Source organism: Pararge aegeria, chromosome 20 (genome assembly GCF_905163445.1).
Source record: "Pararge aegeria chromosome 20, ilParAegt1.1, whole genome shotgun sequence".
Lineage (NCBI taxonomy): Eukaryota > Metazoa > Arthropoda > Insecta > Lepidoptera > Nymphalidae > Pararge > Pararge aegeria.
This window is the reverse complement of record NC_053199.1, coordinates 4374759-4395896: the sequence shown is the minus strand read 5'-3', so window position 1 is coordinate 4395896 and position 21138 is coordinate 4374759. Positions and strand designations below refer to the sequence as shown.

General features: G+C 36.6%; 1 protein-coding gene across 1 annotated transcript in view; it reads left to right on the top strand.

The window, feature by feature from the left end:
- Positions 1-20650, top strand: part of LOC120632530 (OTU domain-containing protein 7B-like) — a 43034-nt gene extending 22384 nt beyond the window's left edge. The window contains exons 3-10 of the mRNA XM_039902353.1: positions 1837-1977; positions 3332-3482; positions 10190-10440; positions 12929-13173; positions 13631-13836; positions 14290-14535; positions 15322-15519; positions 16008-20650. Of these exons, the coding sequence (XP_039758287.1) occupies positions 1837-1977; positions 3332-3482; positions 10190-10440; positions 12929-13173; positions 13631-13836; positions 14290-14535; positions 15322-15519; positions 16008-16302 (1733 nt within the window). The 3' untranslated portion in view covers positions 16303-20650. The remainder of the gene's footprint in view (positions 1-1836; positions 1978-3331; positions 3483-10189; positions 10441-12928; positions 13174-13630; positions 13837-14289; positions 14536-15321; positions 15520-16007) is intronic.
- The last annotated feature ends 488 nt before the right edge of the window (positions 20651-21138 follow it).

Below are 21138 nucleotides of genomic sequence, written 5' to 3'. Positions count from 1 at the left end.
GGCGTTCGAGTATAATAATATTTTGAAGTCATGTTTGAACAACGCATCGCGTAAAGAAAGACGAGGCGGTTTTAAAAATATCCTCAGACTGCGACAATATTGAACATAACTCATAAAGCAAATAACTTAATGTATTAAACCTGCTTCATATTTAGTTCTTGCTCTTGTTTGTACTCTGGGGCAATATAGTTATTATAAACGCGGCTCTTTAAAGGTGGCATATTTAAACGCTTCGTGAGATAAATAATCTAGGATGTTGGATAGAAGCATGATATTGGATACATTCTGAAAGTAGATCTCATTCCGAAAGGATACCCGTGCCTTGTAGGAGGTCGATAATGATGAAGATGCAATTAATAATTTCTTCAATCTTGATGTACCCACGACAGGGCTATTCTGTATCTCAGTTGACAGCAAGTTAAGCTAGCCACTGAGGAAGTTGCCATCAAATAACATCCAAATCATTATTATACATTACGCAATTGTATCTGCAAACCGAGGTGAAGAAAACTCAGTTGGAAACTTAGGTATCCGATTTAACAGGTTGTTGGACTCTCCACAGTTGCTACCCACATTTGGTGTCAACTGAGATACAGTATCGGCCTGCAGGTCATCCAAAACGCTAATGAAATAATTTTGTGTTGTCTTGTACCTTAGCCATATACCATGTGTGTTAGCTTTTATTAAAATAAGTTGTCAATTTTATTGAAACTTTTGAAACATTACGTAAGGTGTATATAATAAAAGAACTGATTGTTAAAAATTAAGTTTAAAATTATAAATATTGTTCAAACTTCCGTAAAAATATGTTTGATTTAACTTGTAATTTTCAAAGAGATTTTCGTGATTTTAAATCCTTAGTAGCTCAATTTTGTCTTCCGGTAATAATTATAAAATATAGTGATTAATCAAAGTGAATACTCTTTTAAAATTCATTTTGGTTTCTTATAAGAGAGGGAATCAGTCTTCATTGGGCTGCTAAGCTAGTTGGTAGTGTTGTGGTGTAAGAAGAAATTAATAAATATATCTGCAGCCGAATAAGTGTTTTTAATATGTGTGTGAAAAGTAGCCCGTGCCCAGCACTCGGAAATTATTATAAGCTTTAAAACAATACTATACTTACTAGATACTTCACTAGTATAGTGAATACGTGATCCTTTCTGACTGTTATCTTCACATCTCTTAGAAACCTTTGCTAGCTATAAAATAGGCGTACAGTATCCTATGGGAGATATATTTCAGCACAGTGCATTCACCCCCATACATAATTTAAGAAATTCCCACAGATATTTTTTTTCCTTTTGCCACAATTTTTCATTACATCCGGCAACCCGTAAACATATGCTTACATTGCGTCAAAACTGTTTTTTTTTTCATTTTCATAGAGAATGTGAACCGTCTCATGACGTCTACAATTACCATGTGTGCTAATTACACAAAAGCACGGGTATCTAATAGTAGATTGAACAAGAAGCGAGTAAAAAAAAAAAAAATTTTAACTTTCATAGAGAATGTAGATCGTTTCATGACGCCTATACATGTGTGCGAATTAAACAAGGTAAAGTAATTAACCCAACACAAATAAAGTCTAATAGTAGATTGTACAACAAGGGCATAAGAACAAGGCATTTTATACGAAAGGTTTATCCAACCGAACCGTCCATTGCTTTAAATCTCTTATTTTCAAATAAAATGTAGATTGATTCATGACATCACATTAACACCCACGTAAATACAAGAAAGAGTATGTGACAGTTGCAGATTGTACAACAAGTGTATAAAATAAGCTATTTTATCCGTCCCGAAAGCAATTTAATATATATTGTTTGTTCGCAGATCGAGTTCACAGTACGTCGTTACGTCCTAGGGCGGGCGGCGACGTTATAGACCATCGTCAAGAGCGTTCTGTTGGAACCCTCGACCTGAACATGTCATATTCCGCACCATCAAATTTGGTTCTCACACCGGCACCTGAATGTAAGTTTCCCACTACACGTCTAACTGTTAAGTCATAATAACCGCATTAGTTATAATTTTTCAATGAAACAACGTGTACAATTGAAAGATGGTGACATTCCTATTATTATATTCATACTTATTCAAAAAAATAACATTGACTGATGTACCTGAAAATTCGTTTCATGAAATTATTCGAATCAGACCTTAACGTTTAGAAGTTACGACGGGTATAGAAATGCTAAATGCAAGAAAAATGCCGCGAGCCGCCTGGCCGCGTTGAATATAGTTTGAATATAAAACCGAAACTCGTAGGTGGCCTTGCAATTAGGTTCTAGTTTTTTAAATTTTTAAGTAATAATCGATTTGGTGCATACGAAGTTGCGCGGGTTAGCTAGTATTAGTATCAAATTGATAAAGTGTTGGATTTATTGAACCGAATGTACAATAATTGACGGTCCAAGCAGATCGCCACCAGCAGGGCTAGCGCGGGCAGGAGATAATAATTATATCCCCCGATTATATCCTCTGACAAGGGATATAATAAACGTGTCCACCTGCTAAAGCACGGGAACATGGAATAGGAGAAGTTTACCGACGTTTATTATTACGCATATATTATTTGGATCTTGGACCTCGCTTAAGGTTTAAAGACTGTGCCAACAGGGACATGACCGAATTCAAGATCGCCATAGACATTAGGAGAGGCTTGCGGAAGGAAGAGATGAATGGCGCAAGAGCTTTAATGAGGGATGCCATATCTATGACGAAGCTTGGCTTGGTGTTCTTGCTCAAAAAAGGATACGAAGGCATACCACGGGATCTTCAGGTTGCGCCGAAGGGTTCTGCCATATTTGTGGCCGTGCATATCGCTCGCGCATCGGCTTATTTAGCCCGTCTCTCAAGACGTACAGGCCATTGATTGATTATTTGGATATTATTTTCACTTGTGCGCTAGGATATTATTATTAATATGGATATTATTTTCTCTGAGACTTGATGAAGCTGTGGGAAAAGATACATTTTTATCCTTCCCCGGGGGAGATAATTATCTCCTGCCCATGCGAGCCGTGCTGATGGTATAGAAATTTCCTATTAATACAGAAACACATCGTTGTATACGAGAGGCATATCCTGAAAGTGTCGTGTGTCCATCTATCTGGGCCGTAGGTGTTAAGCTTCATCTGTCTTTAATTACACCTGCAAGTTGCAATCAAGTCCTTTAGACTGGAACATAGCAATGGCGACTGCAATACTGCTTTGCAGCAGAAATAAGCCTGGCGGTAGTACTTCCCTGGACGATTTCTGTCATGAAAAGCTCTACTACCACAAAATAAAACTTTCTTGTCTCTTGAAAGCATAATGATTATTCCAGGTCGTAAGCTCTCGCGGGGGATTTCCCGGGCGACTGACAATGAAGGGCTGGTGTGGGCGCTGCGCAGTAACACCGAGCCTGAGCCAAGCACCCTCTCCTCCGATCACATACTCCTTCTGCCGGATATCTCTGTCTACCCTCCAGACTTTCGGTGAGTATCGTGAACCGTCCTAACTATCATAACAGACAAACGATGAATAAAAAAATACGACAGCGTGGTTGATATGCAATTGATGAATTTCATTATTACAAGGTTGCTGAAAAGCATCCGGCTCCGCATTCATTTCTCACAAGATAGAAAAATGAATGTTAAATTGTAAAATGTTGATGTTGGATAAAAGCAACTTTGTTGCTAGCTCACAAACTTTTTCCCATTTTCAAATTTGATGGTGAACGATTAGAACGTTAGAGGTAAAATAATTACTGTCAACTGCTAAATGGTATGAAGTGACTTTTGTTCGAGAAACCATTCTAAAGTGGAGTGGTTTTTGATGCTTCAATATTAGTCGTGTTCACGGTTTCTGAATATTCTTAATTCTGTTCTTAATACCTAGGCCCCAGGTTGATGGACTCAGGGCGGCACGTTGCGGGACGTGTTTCTTGCATGCCGTACGAAGTGTTGTTCTGCCTAAAGGCAATGTTTTTCCACTTACCACATGGTGTGCCAACTGCCGAGCTTCTTGCCGGCTTCTTCTTGGTAGAATCTGCTTTCCAAACCGATGATAGAGTAAATGAAAACAGACAGACTTTGACTTTACAAAAGTGCTTATAGTGTAAGGCTACTTGAAAGTAATGAAAATAAAAATAAAAATAAAGTAAAAATACTTTTTAGCCAGGATAAATGACCGGTTCCTATAGGACCGGGATAAAAAAAACCCTTCGATTTGTTGAACTCTTGTTGGAAGTTAGTGTAGTCATTTATAGCCACAACTTTTTCTTGGCCCCACCTAAACAAGTCACCGTGACATTGCGACGCTCGCACGTGGCTTGGCGATGTGCCAAACTCACTTAGGGTTGCCTCTTGAAAACTTGTAGAGTTTCCATAGATTGTTATTTTCTATACAAAGCTATACAACTTTGGAGACCTCCCAGGCGCAGTTGCTGACGCCGTGGCAATTTGGAAATAACTAATTTCTGAATTATCTCTGGTCTGGTCTAGTGGTAGGAACTTAGTATAGTTGGCTAGTTACCAACCTACCGCCGAATTATCACTTACTGTCATTGTCTAGTAATCCTTGCGAAATACCCCTTCTACCATAAGATCCTTAGTCTAATATAACTATTTTATCGATACTTCAATGCCAAAAATAAAAAAAAAAAACTTTATACGTAATAATAATATAAAGTATCAAAGAAGGTTGACTTTCTGAATATAAACGCAACTGAACTGTATTCCTTTTGTATTCTACTCCAGTCTTTCTGTTTCTCTCTATTCGTCATTTATATGTCTAACTGTGTAGTTGGTGTACAAATAAAGAGCTTAAATAAATAAAATAAATAAACTGTATAGATGTGTGCGTGAGGACCGTGCGTAAGCAGTAGTGCGTTTTGATACCTATCCATTTTGGAAACGCACCCTTAATTCAAGTACCATTTTCTTTTTTTCCTCATAAACTGTTTACTTTTGCCCATCAGCTGGGCAAAAGTAAATTTTGAAAATTAAATTAAATTTTGAAAATATAATTAAATATCGAATTTAAAAAAAATAATTTTGAAAAATTAAATTTTGAAAATATAATTAAATTTGGAAAATATAATTAAATTTAAATTCGGTTATTCGGGAATTTTGGGGATAACCCTAGGGGTTATCCCCAAAATTCCCGAATAACCGAATTTAGACAACCCTAAATTCACCGAACCGTCAACAGATTTAGCCATTGAACCCTTTTTACGTACTTCAACCTTTCACTCTTTTAACCTTTACGTATTATGGTGGTAGAATTTAGCGGTATTAATGAGAATAGTAAAAAACGCTGATAGCCTAGTAGCTAGGACTGCAGGCTTCCTTTCGGGGTTCCAACTTCAATCCCCGATCTTACCTTTAATATATAAGTGCCTTTTTCATTTGGGGGAGACTTCGGCCGTGGATTACCGACAAAGACGTGTTGCTCATCGACTCAGGATTCCGGTACGATGTCGCGTAGTGTACGATTAGGAGTTTGGATTATAACTGCTATGCCCCTACTAGATTAGCCCGCTATCACTTTAGACATCATCAAACGGCTAACTTGAAAAAAAAAACGTTGAGTGTGGAAATCCTTATAGAAGCCTTATGCCCAGCTGTGGACGTCCATCGGCTGAAATTATGTTGATCAGTGATTTCTTCTAAACACGTACTTATTTCCAGTCATAGTTCGACCCACAGTAAAGTGTGACCTAGTTGAGGCACGCCGCAGCCGACTCGCTAATTATTCATAACTTACACCTGATAATAACAGTTGCGTAAGTCTTTGGTTTCTTTTTTCATCATTGACTTTACGGCTAGCATGATAAGGATACATTTTTCACACCGATTAAAAGATACAATTTGATCTTCTCCCACAGCTTTATCTAATCTCCGAGCATTGGGGCACAAGTGGAAATAATGTCCAACTAGTATTCGTTTAATATTAAACGGGGGTAAACTTCTCTCTAATATTTGTGGCGGACTCAACATTATTCAAATAGATGGCGCCACAAAGATCGTCCAACGCGCTAGTGATGTGTTCACAAATAATGAGCATATTTATATATATATAATATATATAGATACAACTGCCAAAGTTCACAGGTTGGTACGGTCGAGCACATCACCATAACTCCCGTACATATTTAAGCATCAAAACAACTCCACTTTATTAGTGTTCCTCGAACAGGCGGTTGGTCACTTCCGTTTATTTAAAAGTTGACAGTAGTTATTTAACCTCTTTAAGTTCTAAACGGTTACATACTTAAATAGGGAAAATGAAATGGGAAGAAGTTGGAGAAGTTGCAACACTCCGCAACACGTCAGACGTGTACAGGGCGTTTTAACTTCATGCAACGACATTACACGTTGACTTTATCATCGGGGGATATAATTTTTGCTTACTTCCTGCGTTAATCGTGCTGCAATCGGACCTAGTGTGTGATGGTAGCGGGCTAGCATGGAGGTTGAAGGCAGTTATATAAAACAAATAACACCCGGTATCTTACCGAAACAATTCTAGCCCGCGCGGTTTAATAATAAAAATATTCAGATATTTATAAGCAAAAAAATACTCTTTTCACTTCTCATACACTTAAAGTCGTACTTTTTTCTTCAAGCGAACTAGAACTTATAAGGTTTTCGTTCTCGTTAATATATCTGAGATTTTATTAATATGTAGGTGTTTTTGTTTTTGTTTAAGATTTATTTTGTTTTTTATAGAAAGAATTGATTTTATTTACAATTTTTTTTTCTTAGCAAACGAAGTAAAAAACAGAGTGTGTAACTCGGTCATAAAACTAATTTTATGTCCTTATGGCACTATTTACTATATATTGACGGCCGATGGGCGCAGTGGGCAGCGAACCTGCTTTCTGAGTCAAAGCCGTGGGTTCAAATCTCACCAATGGAAAATATTCGTGTGTGATGAACATAAATGTTTTTTAGTGTCTTGGTGTTTATATGTTAATATTTATGTATAATATTCATCAAAATATTTATCTGTCATCTTAGCACCCATAACACAAGCTACGCTTACTTTAGGGCTAGATGGTGATGTGTGTATTGTCGTAGTATATTTATTATTATTTATTTATATTAAAAAAAAATAACGGAAGGTTAAAGTTCATCCGATAAGGCTGGCCACATGATAGATAGATGTTATACAAATAACCTTTAACCTTTCGGGGAATACCTCCTTGTTAGTGCGGCCATTAACGTAAAATGTCACGCAAGGTTAAAAAATATTTGTGTTTATTGCATTTAATGTGTTAGACACATCATTAATTTCTTACAACAGTTGCGTGCTGTTAACAATAACAAGCGACAACTTGTCAAAGAAACAAAAGCGTGTGCACATAACTAAGGTACTCGCAACAAAGAGATATTTGTAATGTATGTAGAAAACAACACACCAGCCATAATCGTTTTTGTTTCTGAGTTTGCTTAACCTACACACTAGTCGTCTACAGTGGTGTGCACTTCATGCATGCACAAAAGCACTGCCTACCCTAAAATATTTGTGTAACTCATAAATTCGATCAGATCGCTATTAAGCTATAAGGCCGCCTTTTGTATCTACTACTTTCGATATGTTAATGTTATGGTATACATTAACATATTTAATAAAATTCGAAGGATTTTTCCATTTTATGGCGTCTTCCTTCTTTATGCATACCCTGGTCAAAACCTGTGCACGCCACTGGCCGTCTATCTAAGTCCTATACATTCTTATGTAAAGAAACTTTACTGAATAAAACTATATCTAATACCTACTAATATTATAAATGTCAATGTAAGTTTGTTTTTTACGCTTTCACGCAAAAACTACTTAACCGATCCTCATGAAACTTTGTACACATATTCTTGGAAGTGTTAGAAGTAATATAGGATACTTTTTATCCCGACATTAAGCTCGGTTCCTTTGAGAGAGGGGATGGAAGTGCTTGACGATTTTACACCATAACTCCGACAAATTATAACCGATTTAAATAATTATTTTTGTACTACAGAGGTTATTATATGTATTTAGTTTTGCCCAAACTGTGGTTCGAGATGGAGATCAGAACTCCTTAGCGGACAGCAGCAAACCCCTCATTTAAGGCTTAGCGATACTGAATACTTTAATTTTTTTTGAACTGCAACTAAATTTAATGCCACATGAAAAAACAAAATCAAACGCAGACGAAGTCGCTGGCAACAGCTAGTACTAATATATATCGTTGAAGAGTTTGTGTGTTGGTTTACTTGAACGCGATGATCTCAGGAACCAATGGTCCGATTACAAGAAATTCTTTCAGTGTTCGATAGCCCATGCATCAAAGGAAAGCTATAGGCTATCATCACGACCAATAGGAGCCATAGCAGCAGTGAGGAATGCTTCAAAATCGGGTTTTTTTTTCTTTTTGTGAGCTTCCGCTGCGTGCGCTGCGTAAACGGTTAAAGTTTCGATAAACTCATTGTGTCACAAAGTTGTTCTTTTTTAATAGATATTCAAAAAAAGTCCGCGACTGCATATGTCTATCTTTTAAGGTTGACTTATACCCGACCGAAGTCGTGAGGGCCCGTTAGTATATAATATACGGTGATAGTCTGGTGGTTAGGATTTCTAGCCTTATTTTCGGGGGACTTTCAAATCAATTGAAATTCACTTGTTTTAACTGTAAATGAAAGCATCGTGAGAAAACCTGCATGCCTGAGAGTTCGCGATAATGTTCTCGAAGATGTGTGATTTCCACCAAATCGCACTTGAGCAGAGTGGTGGACTACGGCCTTAACCCCTTCTCATTTCGGGAGGAGACACGTGCCCTACAGGGCTAGATTATATCCTCTCACAAGGGATATAATTAACGTGTCCACCTGCTAATGCACTTCCCGTGGAATAGGAGAACTTTACCCCTGTTCATAACAATTATATTACAGCTAATAGACCTGATATAGTGCTAGTCGATCTATCAGTGCGCCGTGCAATAATTGTTGACATTACTATTCCACATAACGATAATCTGGTGAAAGCTAAAAAGGAAAAAGTATCTAAATACTTGGACCTTGCTTACGAGATTACTGCCATGTGGAATGTTGAGTCCACCGTTATTGTACCTTATATTATACCCCTGTTTATTACTACACATATTTCCGATTCTGCGCCAGTGCTCCGAGACTTGATAAAGCTGTGGGAGAAGAGAAATTTTTATATTTTCTCCGGGGATATAACTGTCTCCATGCTAGCCGTGCAGTAACGGACCGGTAATGTGTTGATATGATGATGATGATCGACCTCCGCGAAAGCCTAGATCTACTCAACATTTGAATTGAATAATTGTTAATGTCCCTAAGATATTCATCGAAAAAGACCTCCTCGAAACAGCAACACTAGTGACACTAGAATCAGCTAGTACTCTCAAAGTAAAGCCTGAATCTATTCAACATTTGAATTAAATAATTGTTTATGTCCCTAGGATATTCACCGAAAAAGACCTCCTCGAAACAGCAACACTAGTGAAACTAGAATCAGCTAGTATTCTCAAAGTAAAGCCCGAATCTATTCAACATTTGAATTGTATTATTGTTTATGTCCCTAGGATATTCATCGAAAAAGACATCCTCGAAACAGCAACACTAGTGACACTAGAATCAGCTAGTACTCTCAAAGTAAAGCCAGAATCTATTCAACATTTGAATTGAATAATTGTTTATGTCCCTAGGATATTCATCGAAAAAGACATCCTCGAAACAGCAACACTAGTGACACTAGAATCAGCTAGTATTCTCAAAGTAAAGCTTGAATCTATTCAACATTTGAATTGTATTATTGTTTGTCCCTAGGATATTCATCGAAAAAGACCTCCTCGAAACAGCAACACTAGTGACACTAGAATCAGCTAGTATTCTCAAAGTAAAGCCCGAATCTATTCAAAATTTGAATTGAATAATTGTTTATGTCCCTAGGATATTCATCGAAAAAGACCCCCTCGAAATAGCAACACTAGTGACACTAGAATCAGCTAGTAATCTCAAAGTAAAGCCAGAATCTATTCAACATTTGAATTGAATAATTGTTTATGTCCCTAGGATATTCATCGAAAAATACCCCCTCGAAATAGCAACACTAGTGACACTAGAATCAGCTAGTATTCCAAAGTAAAGCCCGAATCTATTCAACATTTGAATTGAATAATTGTTTATGTCCCTAGGATATTCATCGAAAAAGACCTCCTCGAAACAGCAACACTAGTGACACTAGAATCAGCTAGTATTCTCAACTGGTGGCGCCAAGGTCGAGTCCCAGGGGCGCCTCGATTACTACCACTGGCGACATCTGGCGACGGCAACTGTCTACCGCACGCTGCGTCTTTGGCCGCGTATGGATTCCACGATAGACTCCTGGCCTTGAGGACGAAGGTGCAAGCGCTTTTGTCCGGGGAAGAAGGTGATGTCCTTACAAGTGAGTTAAACAATGATAATAACAATTAGAAATACTGATGCCCGTTGTCACTGAATCTGGGAATCGAACGCCTCATAATTTAGGCGATGTATATAAAAAAAATGTTTCACCAACTCTTAGGTGATAACTATTGGTCTGTTGGGTTTTGAATTTTTTGAATTTAGAATTTAGAATTTTGAATTTTTGAAGGTAGATGTTTTTCTAGGAATAGCCTTAGATTAGGCACTGCCTTGATCGTCGTTAGTGAAACGGGCATGACTAGGGGCAGTCTCGTCTACCCTGAAGTACTGTCTCCGGGATGTCATACTCCAGGGTTTGGAACACCCTTCAGAGTTCTGTATTTCCTAATTCTTACAACCTGGGTATCTTTAAAAATAATAACTAAATACTCCAAGTAGGTATACGCAGTGGCGTGCATAGGGTTTTCGGTCAGGGTATGCATAAAAAAAATAGGTACTGAACATGTTATTTTGATATTACTGTATAATTTTATTTGTGAGTAGGTACCTAACCTAACATTGTTTGTGATACCCATGTAGATCTTCTCATCATCTCCTATTTCCAATAGGTATAGTAAGCTCTGAGACGACCGACTAGAGAGTTTTTAAAATTGTCTGCCATTGCGGCAATTACATTAAATAATGTTTTTTAGTGTAAACACTAAACAAACATAGGTATTAGGTATTATAAATAAATAATGAAACAAAACATTGATCACTGCTATTCGCCTGTTTCTGTAAGTCAGTCATAGCTCTTTTTACGTGCCGCTCCTTATAGGTGCATTCCTTCCTTTACGAATAATCTCAATTAAACGTTAGTTAAGAATTAGCTCTAAACTTACCTACATTTTCCAAGCACACTGAACCATCAGATCACACGCCGAATATAAGAACTTTCTTACACTAAGAATATTCCTCACAATCATTTACAAACAGTACACTGTCACAAAGGTTAATGTTAACAATAATAATTGTAACTATTTACAAAGCAAATTACTTGTGCTTATAAAAAAACAAAGCATACATTTGGATTTCAAATTTCCGTAAGCAGTGCTTTTAAGATTTGCACACAAGCGAGACCCCTATACTGGAAACCTGGAAAACTCGCACACATAGAAAGAGCCAAATATTGTGTAAGCACGCACGCGATTATATCACTACACACCAGAACTTCCTTGTGTGCTGGTGCACACAAGTAACGACAGATGCATTCAATCGCCGTGCTTCTATGGAGACCGCGGCGGCGCGGCGCATTAATTCGAGCGACGAATAAACGATTTGCCCGGCAATGGATACTTAATCGTGAAAGCCCCAGCTAATTTTATGAGATTTAAATTATATTAGCGTTATTTTTTATTTAGGGATACTGTTTACAACTCAAAATTAAAATATAGTCGAAATATTATGCAGTTTGTCTATTTTAGTTCTAAACCATGACACGGGACTTGTCCATTGATTTACATAGAAGTGCGGCCGGTTTTAACTAGATGGCGCTTTTATAGTTTTCTATAAATTGTTTAATTTTTTTTCAATCTTTAAATTTTAAGTCGTCCTTATGGTCTGAGAGGCCCTGAGGTCAGGGTATGCACTGCTTATTTGCATCTATGAGATGCACGCCACTGGGTATACGCAAGCACGATGGCATCGTGCTCTGGGTAAAGGCACATCGTGGGGATTGTGCACAGTTCTGGGGGGAGAGATAGCAGCGTTTCTGATGGAGACGTAACAAACTCGGAGTGGAAAGATAGAGTTTTCATATGAAAGAGAGATCTACTTTGATTTTCTCAAGACATTGGATTGATTCTACACACACTATAAAAAGGTCTTCGATTTATTTTAGTAAAGGCTTTGTCACAGAAGGCTGTGTGGGTTAACTTTGTGCCTTGGAGTCGGCCTTTAATTTAGTCCAATAGGAAAGCTAATCTGTCGTTTCTCATCGTTCGTTACCTATGCCGGCCAATTCGCTGCGATCTTCCAACTAATCGAGCAAGTATATAGCCCACCTGATGCTAAATGGAAAGCCATTTCCTATAAACAGAGCAACAATTCGCAACACATACAAGAAACATATCCTGCAAAGGGTTGCCTTGTGTCGATAAACGTAAGTCAGACGAGATGAGTAGATGCAGTGGCGTGCACTTCATAGATGCACAAAAGCACTGCATACCCTAAAATTGATATATAACTCGTATAAAAGGAGGATTTTTACTGTTCTATGCAATTTTCCTGCTGTATTCCCTGGTGAGAAACCCAGTGCACGCCACTGAGTAGATGTTAAGTTTTACGTTCCTATAATACACCGGCAACCACGCCTTTCAGACGAGAACAAAGCAATGCGACAATGCTACTTAGTGGCAGAAATTAACTTGTTGGTAGTACTTCCTCAGAGGAGCTGTCACAAAAAGCTTTACTACAATTTAAACTTTTACTTACACTACTTTAGCAGTAAGTAATACTAAGTTAAACTAATGATGAATTATCTGTAACAGAAGCTATTAAACGCCGCTGGCGATGGTCGGAAAGCCTCTCACTGAAGTCAGCCGGACTAACGCCGTCAGAATCAGAGTGGGACAGAGAATGGCACGATGCAGTGAGGGCGGCTTCAGCGGAGCCCAGGCCTCGACCGCAACCAACCGCAGCACCTCACTACGCTGGGTTGGAGCAGTTGCACGTGTTTGCGCTTGCGCATGTTATGCGGCGGCCTGTCATCGTGTTTGCTGACGTAGCCTTGAGAGTAAGTCATTATTTTACTTTCCTTTTCTACCGTCCGCACTTTTGAATGGCGTCGCGCACTGTATGTACTCAACCCCTAACTGGAATCAAACTAAAGCATCGAAATTTGAGCTTTATGTTAAGTGATATAAAGCAAAATTTCAACATGTGTTCCAGGCGTATACGGCCACTCGTTTCAATTTGAGTCGAGTTGCTGTTGAGTTGATGTGTTAATGTTGATTCGTCATTGATCGTATCTACAACGGCGCCCGACTCCTTTGAGTTTTGAGTCTTTCCGTAATGTGTTAGGGTTGATTTTGGCTCGCACCTTCCTATTCTAGGTAACTATAACGTGAAATGCTGTATAAAACACTGTATAGATCAAATCCCTCTATAAAAAAACAACCAAACAATAACATTGTCGCACACTATTAGTTTGGATTATGATCCTGCTGCTAAAATGTATAACGTTGTTCCAGGATTTTCGCGGCGACCCCATAGCTCCGATCCCTTTCGGTGGTATCTACCTACCCCTCGAGCTTGAGCCCGAACTGTGCAGCAAAGCACCCATTCTACTAGCGTATGATGCTGGTCATTTCTCAGCTTTAGTGCCCTGCGAACCCTTGCCCACTGATGGGGCTAGAGTGCCTTTGGAAGACCAGGCCGGGAACCCTATGCCTATACGGTATGTATTTACAAATATTTCTGCATATGACTTATTTGGCGAACTATCTAGCTGGAGATGCGGAGATTTCAGGAATTCATAATCTCTAAATTGCTTCTGGGATAGTCTTGCAAAAGGAGAAGGAGAAAAAACAAGACCAAACAGACAAAAACCTCCAAATTCAGCTTACACACAGAGTAGCACATTTACATTTTAGGTTGTCTGGGGACATCGTACGTAGTTAAATTGTTATATATTTTGAATTAAATTTAGTGCTTACTTACAATACTTCGCATTTATTTTGTTGCGTCGAAAATAACCGTCCTTTTTTTTTTACACTTTGTACACATTCCCATGTATAGTTTTTTCAGCCTGCTTTCGCTAAAGTCTACTCGGTATTTGATGACAACAACATAACGACTCTTATGATATAGTTGTGGTCGTATATTTTAACAAAAAAAAAACAATTTTCAGATTTAACGTCGATCCCGGCCAAGAATTCCGATGGGAGATCGAACCAGATCAAAAAACAATAAACAACCTACTTCCAGACGAATACCAACGCTCTTCCATGTTAGCCGCTTACCTCGACCTTGAGCGTGTAGAATGCTTGTCCCATAGCCAACCGCCAGAAGAACTGAGAAGATCCCTTGACGCACTATCGACTAAGAGCTCAAAGCAATTGAATTCCGTTGCAAAACAATTCGGAAGTATTGGCAGGTAAGTTTCTACTATTAATAATTTATCTCAACCTCTATCAAATAGTCATCCCAAACTCAGACCTTTTCACGTCTTCTTAACTTATGATCAACTAATGTAATACGTGTCCTCAATCTCAGATTATCTTAAAAAGGTATGATTTATTATGAACTTTCCTATGAAGTTTAAAAGTCTGTAGATCTACTACATCCAAAAAAATTGGTTTCATCCAAAGGTTTTATTGATCAAAATTGCTAATTATTATTTTAAAAAATATTTCCCCCGTAAATGCTTGATGGCCGCACTCTTGAATTTAAAATTAGAGCTTTAGTTAATTCATTGTTCCATAGCTAAGATATTGATAACAAAAACTTAGCAACTCATAGTTTGAAATCACAAAATACTTTATGTACGCAGAGATTTCAAAATATCAAAATTGAATAATGAAGAATTCAAGCTGTAATATAGATGTTCTCTTTTCAAGTACGCATGCGAATTCTATCATGCATAATAGTTAGGGAAGAGAGTACATGGAAGAAGGAAATCTCGAAATTTTCGAGAACAGTGTGCTTTCAGAAGGGTATTTTCTTAAGTGCTTGTATAAAAGCAGGCTTTTCTTTTTCGTTACTGACGTTTCGTTGTAAGTTGAACATCTTGTGAGAAAACTTCGACATATTTCTTATTTTGCTTAAAAACAAATACTTATAAATAGGGCCAAACAGATGTGTCTGCTTGTCACAGATTATCAAATCAAGTTTGTTAATTACGGTCTTAAAAACATTATAGAATATAATCCTTTTCTTCAAGGTCAATGAGTAGTAAATTGAAGAAGAACTTCGGTTCGATAACCAAATTGGGAGGCAAGAGTGGCAGCCAGAGTAACCCTGAAGAAGGGTTAATGAGAAGACAGTCAACGTGTGAAGTGCTTTGCTGTAGAGTGTTAGCGGCGAGGGCCCCAGTTCAAGAGGAAATGGTCAAGAACTACCTTAATGAGGCTTGGATTGGGTAAGATGTTCTTTATCAGTAGATTTATTTTGGAGCATCAGGTCTTAGCTCTATATGAGCTTTTACCTTAAGACATGTGACCTCTGCAGTTGAACTTAGGCTAATGCAACATTAGTCTTTCCCATGGATCATCTTGTCTCGCCAGATTAGTTACTTTGATTTGTCTACGTCTCTACGGCATTAAGAGAGCAATATGGACCAAGTAGATGGTTTGCCCATTGTATTGCATTCTCAGTTTTCTCATTGCAGTCTTTCAAATTCATAATCATGGGATTTTTGATTTGGCCCATTTTTATCGAAGTGCAATTTCATATTCTTAGGAATCCGATGGATTACTTATCTATATTGAAATGGACTAAAATCATTTCAATCAGATCCACCAATCCGAAAATTTAGCAACAATAGGTTGTAACGTAAATTCCTTTGCTTCCTGGCGAAGATTAGAGAAAGTTCAGTTTCAAGGTCACCAAAATGTGTTACTATTTCAGTTATACAGCAGAAAAGAACCGCAAAGAACAAAGTCAATCCGTACCATCCCAACCGAGGTATGGTACGGGACGATCCCAATTCTACGCAGAAGCTGACCGAGCGGCGCACGAAGTAGCCCGAACATTGACCACGCGGTCCGCAAAACCTGCCCAGGATAGAACCTTGTACTTATCAAAGTCAACCTTCTACGATGATCGTCCCCCTTCCCCAAAGCCCTGCCGTGCCCCCTTGTGTATGTATTATGGAAGTCCGGCGAATAATGATTATTGTTCAAGATGTTCCAAGCTTCAGTAAGTGCTTCCATTGTTGTATAGTCTTTAAATTACAATGGTATTTAATGGTATGGCCATTTGTTTGTGATAGTTTTTGTGTGAAAACATATAATATATGTATCCTATACAGAAGCTTTATATAGAAGCTATAAATATTAAGTGGACGCAAATTTTGACATAAAACACTGTTTTTTTTTCAAATACTATTATAGTAAAATACTTACTATTTCATTTTTTTATAGGAACCATACCAGACATCAATTTTGTGGTCCAAAAGTGATTTAGCATCCGACATATTAAAAATAAAGTATATTTTAAAATGGCAACTATAAAATCTAAGATAATTAAAAAAAAAAAATTTGGTCTAAAAACCCTCAGAATCGCTTTGCACTTAAGATGTTATGGCCACAAAGAAACAATGAATAACTAAAATAGATAATAGATAATATATAACGAAGTGTAGCTGTCATAAGTGGTGTGTTTGTGAACAAGTGTTTGTATTCTCATTGTTAGGGAGTATAATAATTATTTTCTTCACTATGTGCCAATGAGAATACAGAACTCCGTTTTATGTAATAAAGAGTACACAAAGGCTATGCTTGGTTTTATGATTTTCTATGATCAATGCAAGAAGTTTTCATACCAAAGCTATAGCAAACAAAACCGTACCATATTTTTTGAGTCTTAGAGTAAGATAAAAATACTCCCTAACTAAAACAAAGTAGCCACAATAATTCAAAGTATATATTATAATTATTGTAATTATATAATATTACTTACAATATATTTTTGTAACAGATTATACAGAAATTGTTTTTCTTATAATCTTAACACCAAAGTATGTTCTGAAGGTTTCAAATTATAGCGTTTAAGGAATTTAGACTGGCACAACTACAAAGCTTGTTCGTCTTAAATTAATAAAAGTCCTATATTTGTAGATAGCATACTCCGCTTACAGATATAGGATAAACAAGAATAATTACGGATTCAATAAAAATGAAACTTGTGGGAAAATACATATTAGTGTCCTAGTTAATTTTGTTTTATGTTTAAATTAAAAAGCAATAAATAAATCAAAAAATTACACAGATATGTTAAATTGTTAATATTTACTATAATATAAGCGAGATCGGGTTTGTCACGAAAGCGGGTTAAATTATTCCTATAAAGCTATAAATTGAAACTAAATATTAAAATCTCTACTTGGATAAATCATGAGAATTTATGATATTATTGTTACAGGTTATCTATAACATAATATGTAATATAATGACCGTATTAACTAGTTGGTAAAAAGTTATTAACACTAGGTTATTAATAAAAGTATAAGTATATCTATTTAAGTATTATTAAATGTGAATTGTAACATTTTTGTTAACTTTAACGTTTTAAACGGTTAACATTGTTATTGTCTTATGTTCAATTTGTCAAAATATAAAGGTTCAGCTTTGTTGCTGTATTCAATGAATGGTGCAGACTCTGTCGTACACGCATCGCTAAATTAAACTAAATTGACAGCTCTTAAAGTGGTTGACTGAAATATTGACAGCTCGAAAAATGGTCCCATCCTTTTCACTACTCTTATGTTCTTTGTAGAGTGGTGATAGTGGTTAGAGCTTCAGCATCCCCTTCGAAGTTAAAATTCTTTTTTTTTCATTTGAATTTTTCCCATTCATGAATTTTACATGCTACACGACTGGCAATATTCGTTTATAATTATGTTCATCAATAATTATCATCACTTCAACCTTCGAAAACGATTCCCACGTTTATTGAATACCGGCTTCTCGCAATGAGAGCGCATTTACTATAGGATGTTTCTTAATGCACCAAATCAGTATTTATATATTTTTTTAAATGATATGTCCATAGTTTATTGGGCATATTATATGGGTGATATTAGAGTATTGAAGATCAGCGTTATATTGCGTCCCATGCGATTGTCTTTAGTGCTGGCGTGGCGTCATTTGCTTTATTGGGTGGCTGAAAATGTTTGTCTTTCGTTATACAAATGTCACCTTTTACAAATTTTGTATATTATGAGAGCCAAAAAAGTTATGAAAATTTTTAGCTGGCATTAGTTTGCACTGTGATAAGAACCACTTACATAATTATATCGATTTTAAATCGACAATAAAGTGAGGTTACGCTAAATTGATTGTATACAAAAGTTTTAACTAAGTAAATGAAATTGAATCAATGCCGTGTTTAATATATGCTATTATTACGGCAATTCTATTGTGTTTTCCTAAATCTGGATCTGTTAAAACAGATTGATGGAATGTTAAGTTCGTTTGGTTTTATTTTTTATCCTATTCTGTTTAAGAAGTAACGCTTTTGCTTCAGTTTTGTATACAACCGATTTATCACCACTTTACAGTTGAAAAAGTATTCCTAAGCCCCAATAATATAGTCACTCAAGCACGTAATAATAATTAATCTATAAAGCACATAAACTTAAAGCGGCATGTTTCCTTGAGTAAGGTATTGGTATTTGTGATTCTTATTGTGACAACAACGAACTGTTGCCCTCTTATTATTAAACGTAACGTAACGTTGGAATAGATACGCAGTGTTTTGCGCACACGCACGCAGACTTCAACTGAGCGCACGTTTCAAATCTGACTATCAAATGTCAGAGCGAGACAAAACACTGCGTAATTACAGGTATTTACTCCCAACGCTGCACTACGTTTATTAATAAGGAGGTAATAAAGTTCGCTCTACGACTGTTATTAAATAAGCCAATTGCAGAGCTTAATAATGGAATTATAAATCAGGAATTAATGTAGCTATATAGAATTAGGGATAAGTACTTAAAATAAATAAACAATTAGTGTGAAATTAATATAACACCAGAAAACAGTTGTCAAAAATTTTTGTTCTATTGGACGACATTTTTATTTAAACCATTTGTAAGCAAGAGTTCAGAGTGTTTATGTCTGATTTAGTAAGTTTTCCAAAAAAACTGGTCTTACGACTCCGTGCAAAATTACTGCTCCTACCGTTTTTAAGTATCGCGTCTGGAAACCGCACAGGTAAAACTTCGGAGTCTCTGCGGGACTAGCTTATTGAGAAACAGTCAGAATACCGACTAAAACTCAACGGAGTAATCTGCCTCACTGATGCTCCACTCACTGTTGAGACATAGGAGTGTGTATATCGGTGCCTCCTAACACAAGTTCTTCTGCGGAGAGATTGAGCATGTTCTCCACTCCGAGGCCGCACATATAAACCGTAATATAACTGTCTCTCAGAAGGACGTTAGACCAACCTTCCTTGCTGCCGATGAGTTGCTCATAAGCGTGAAGTCCATTCATCTGTATTCGTCATGAAGTGACACCAGTGCGTTCTTTCTGCTGCGGCTATGACGCTCATTCTACAGCGTCTGAAACCTTGTCTAATGGCGTTCCACACTCATAGCAGGTCGGTGAGGCCTCAGTTATTTACTAAAATATTCGTGTACGGTAAGCACCAAGCTGTTCCGACCCTACCCAACTGGATCTTAAGTCCATGTTTGCTTATTAAAAAAAAAAAAAGTTTCGCTCTCTTCAAATGTATTTTTCTATTCAACAGCCATGTAACGAAATAATGTTATATAGAAATTTTAAAAATTATTGGACCTTTTGTATAAATAACTTATACAAATACAATTAATGAAAATTAGACGTTGTTGATTTTTGTCGTCCTACCAAAAGTTAACGTTCTATTCAAATTATATCCAAGAGCTTGGGAGAATGTCCTCCGTTCCTAACTAAGTATAATAAATGCGTTCAAAAATTATCTTTTGATTTCTAGTCCCGTAATAATAGTTTTTTTTTTTATTATTTTAGTTTAAGTTTAATCTCTGACTAAAGAAAAAGATAGACGTTTAATAGGGTGATTGTATGCAACACTGATTTTCCTTATAACCAAATCTTTTGCGATATACATGAAATCCTGATTTTCATTATAATCAAATAATTTGAGTATCCTCTACTCAAATTATCTCTACCAACAAACACTACCACTATCTTCCTTCGTTAGTCTGAGTTCAAGTTTAAAGATAAGTCGAATTATATGTACTTTTTAATGTTATTAATTAATCATGCATAAAAAGTTAACTTTTCCCACCATTTTATTTTAAGTTTTGTTATCCTATCATCCTTAACACTTACTAATTTTGTTATTTTTTAGCCCTTTAGATCTGTGAGATGAATGCTAAAGTGAGATTACATGACATAAGATAAACTCCTGTTATTGCTGAAATACTTAAAAGATGTATTTAAAAAAAGTTAAACAGATGGTACTGTTATATTTTTCATAATATCTTACGGCTAAGGAGAGCATATCATGTTTTTTAGACATATAAATGGTTATGCAATTGAAAATGTGTTTTTTTTTCTTCTTTCATCCTCGGCCAAATATATCCCATTGATTAACGATCATTTCTCTCTTTTAAGAAAGTAGTTTAAACCTTGCAACCAGTGCTCTTCCCGCAAGGAAATTGGATTTAGCGTTACTACAAACCAGTTTCTGGGTTTTCACAGGGGTCCTACCAAGGTAGATGGCATACAATGGAAAAACCTGTTAAATGAACATTTTAGCTTGTTTGAGTTTGAGTGCTGCACTGCACTGCTGGTAGAGCAGTTCAAACAATCGGTCTCGGTTATTAAAATAATTTCAATAGTTGCCTAACACAATACTCCTATGATTGGCTCAAGCCGGTAATTGAACTTGCGAACTCATAATCCGTACTGGAATTTACTGATTGATAGATTAGCGAGACCGTAAATAGAATATTATAGATTTTTATTTAGAACCAAAATATAAAAAAGTCATTGTAAAGAGAAACGCAACTTTTTAGATAAATCCTCCA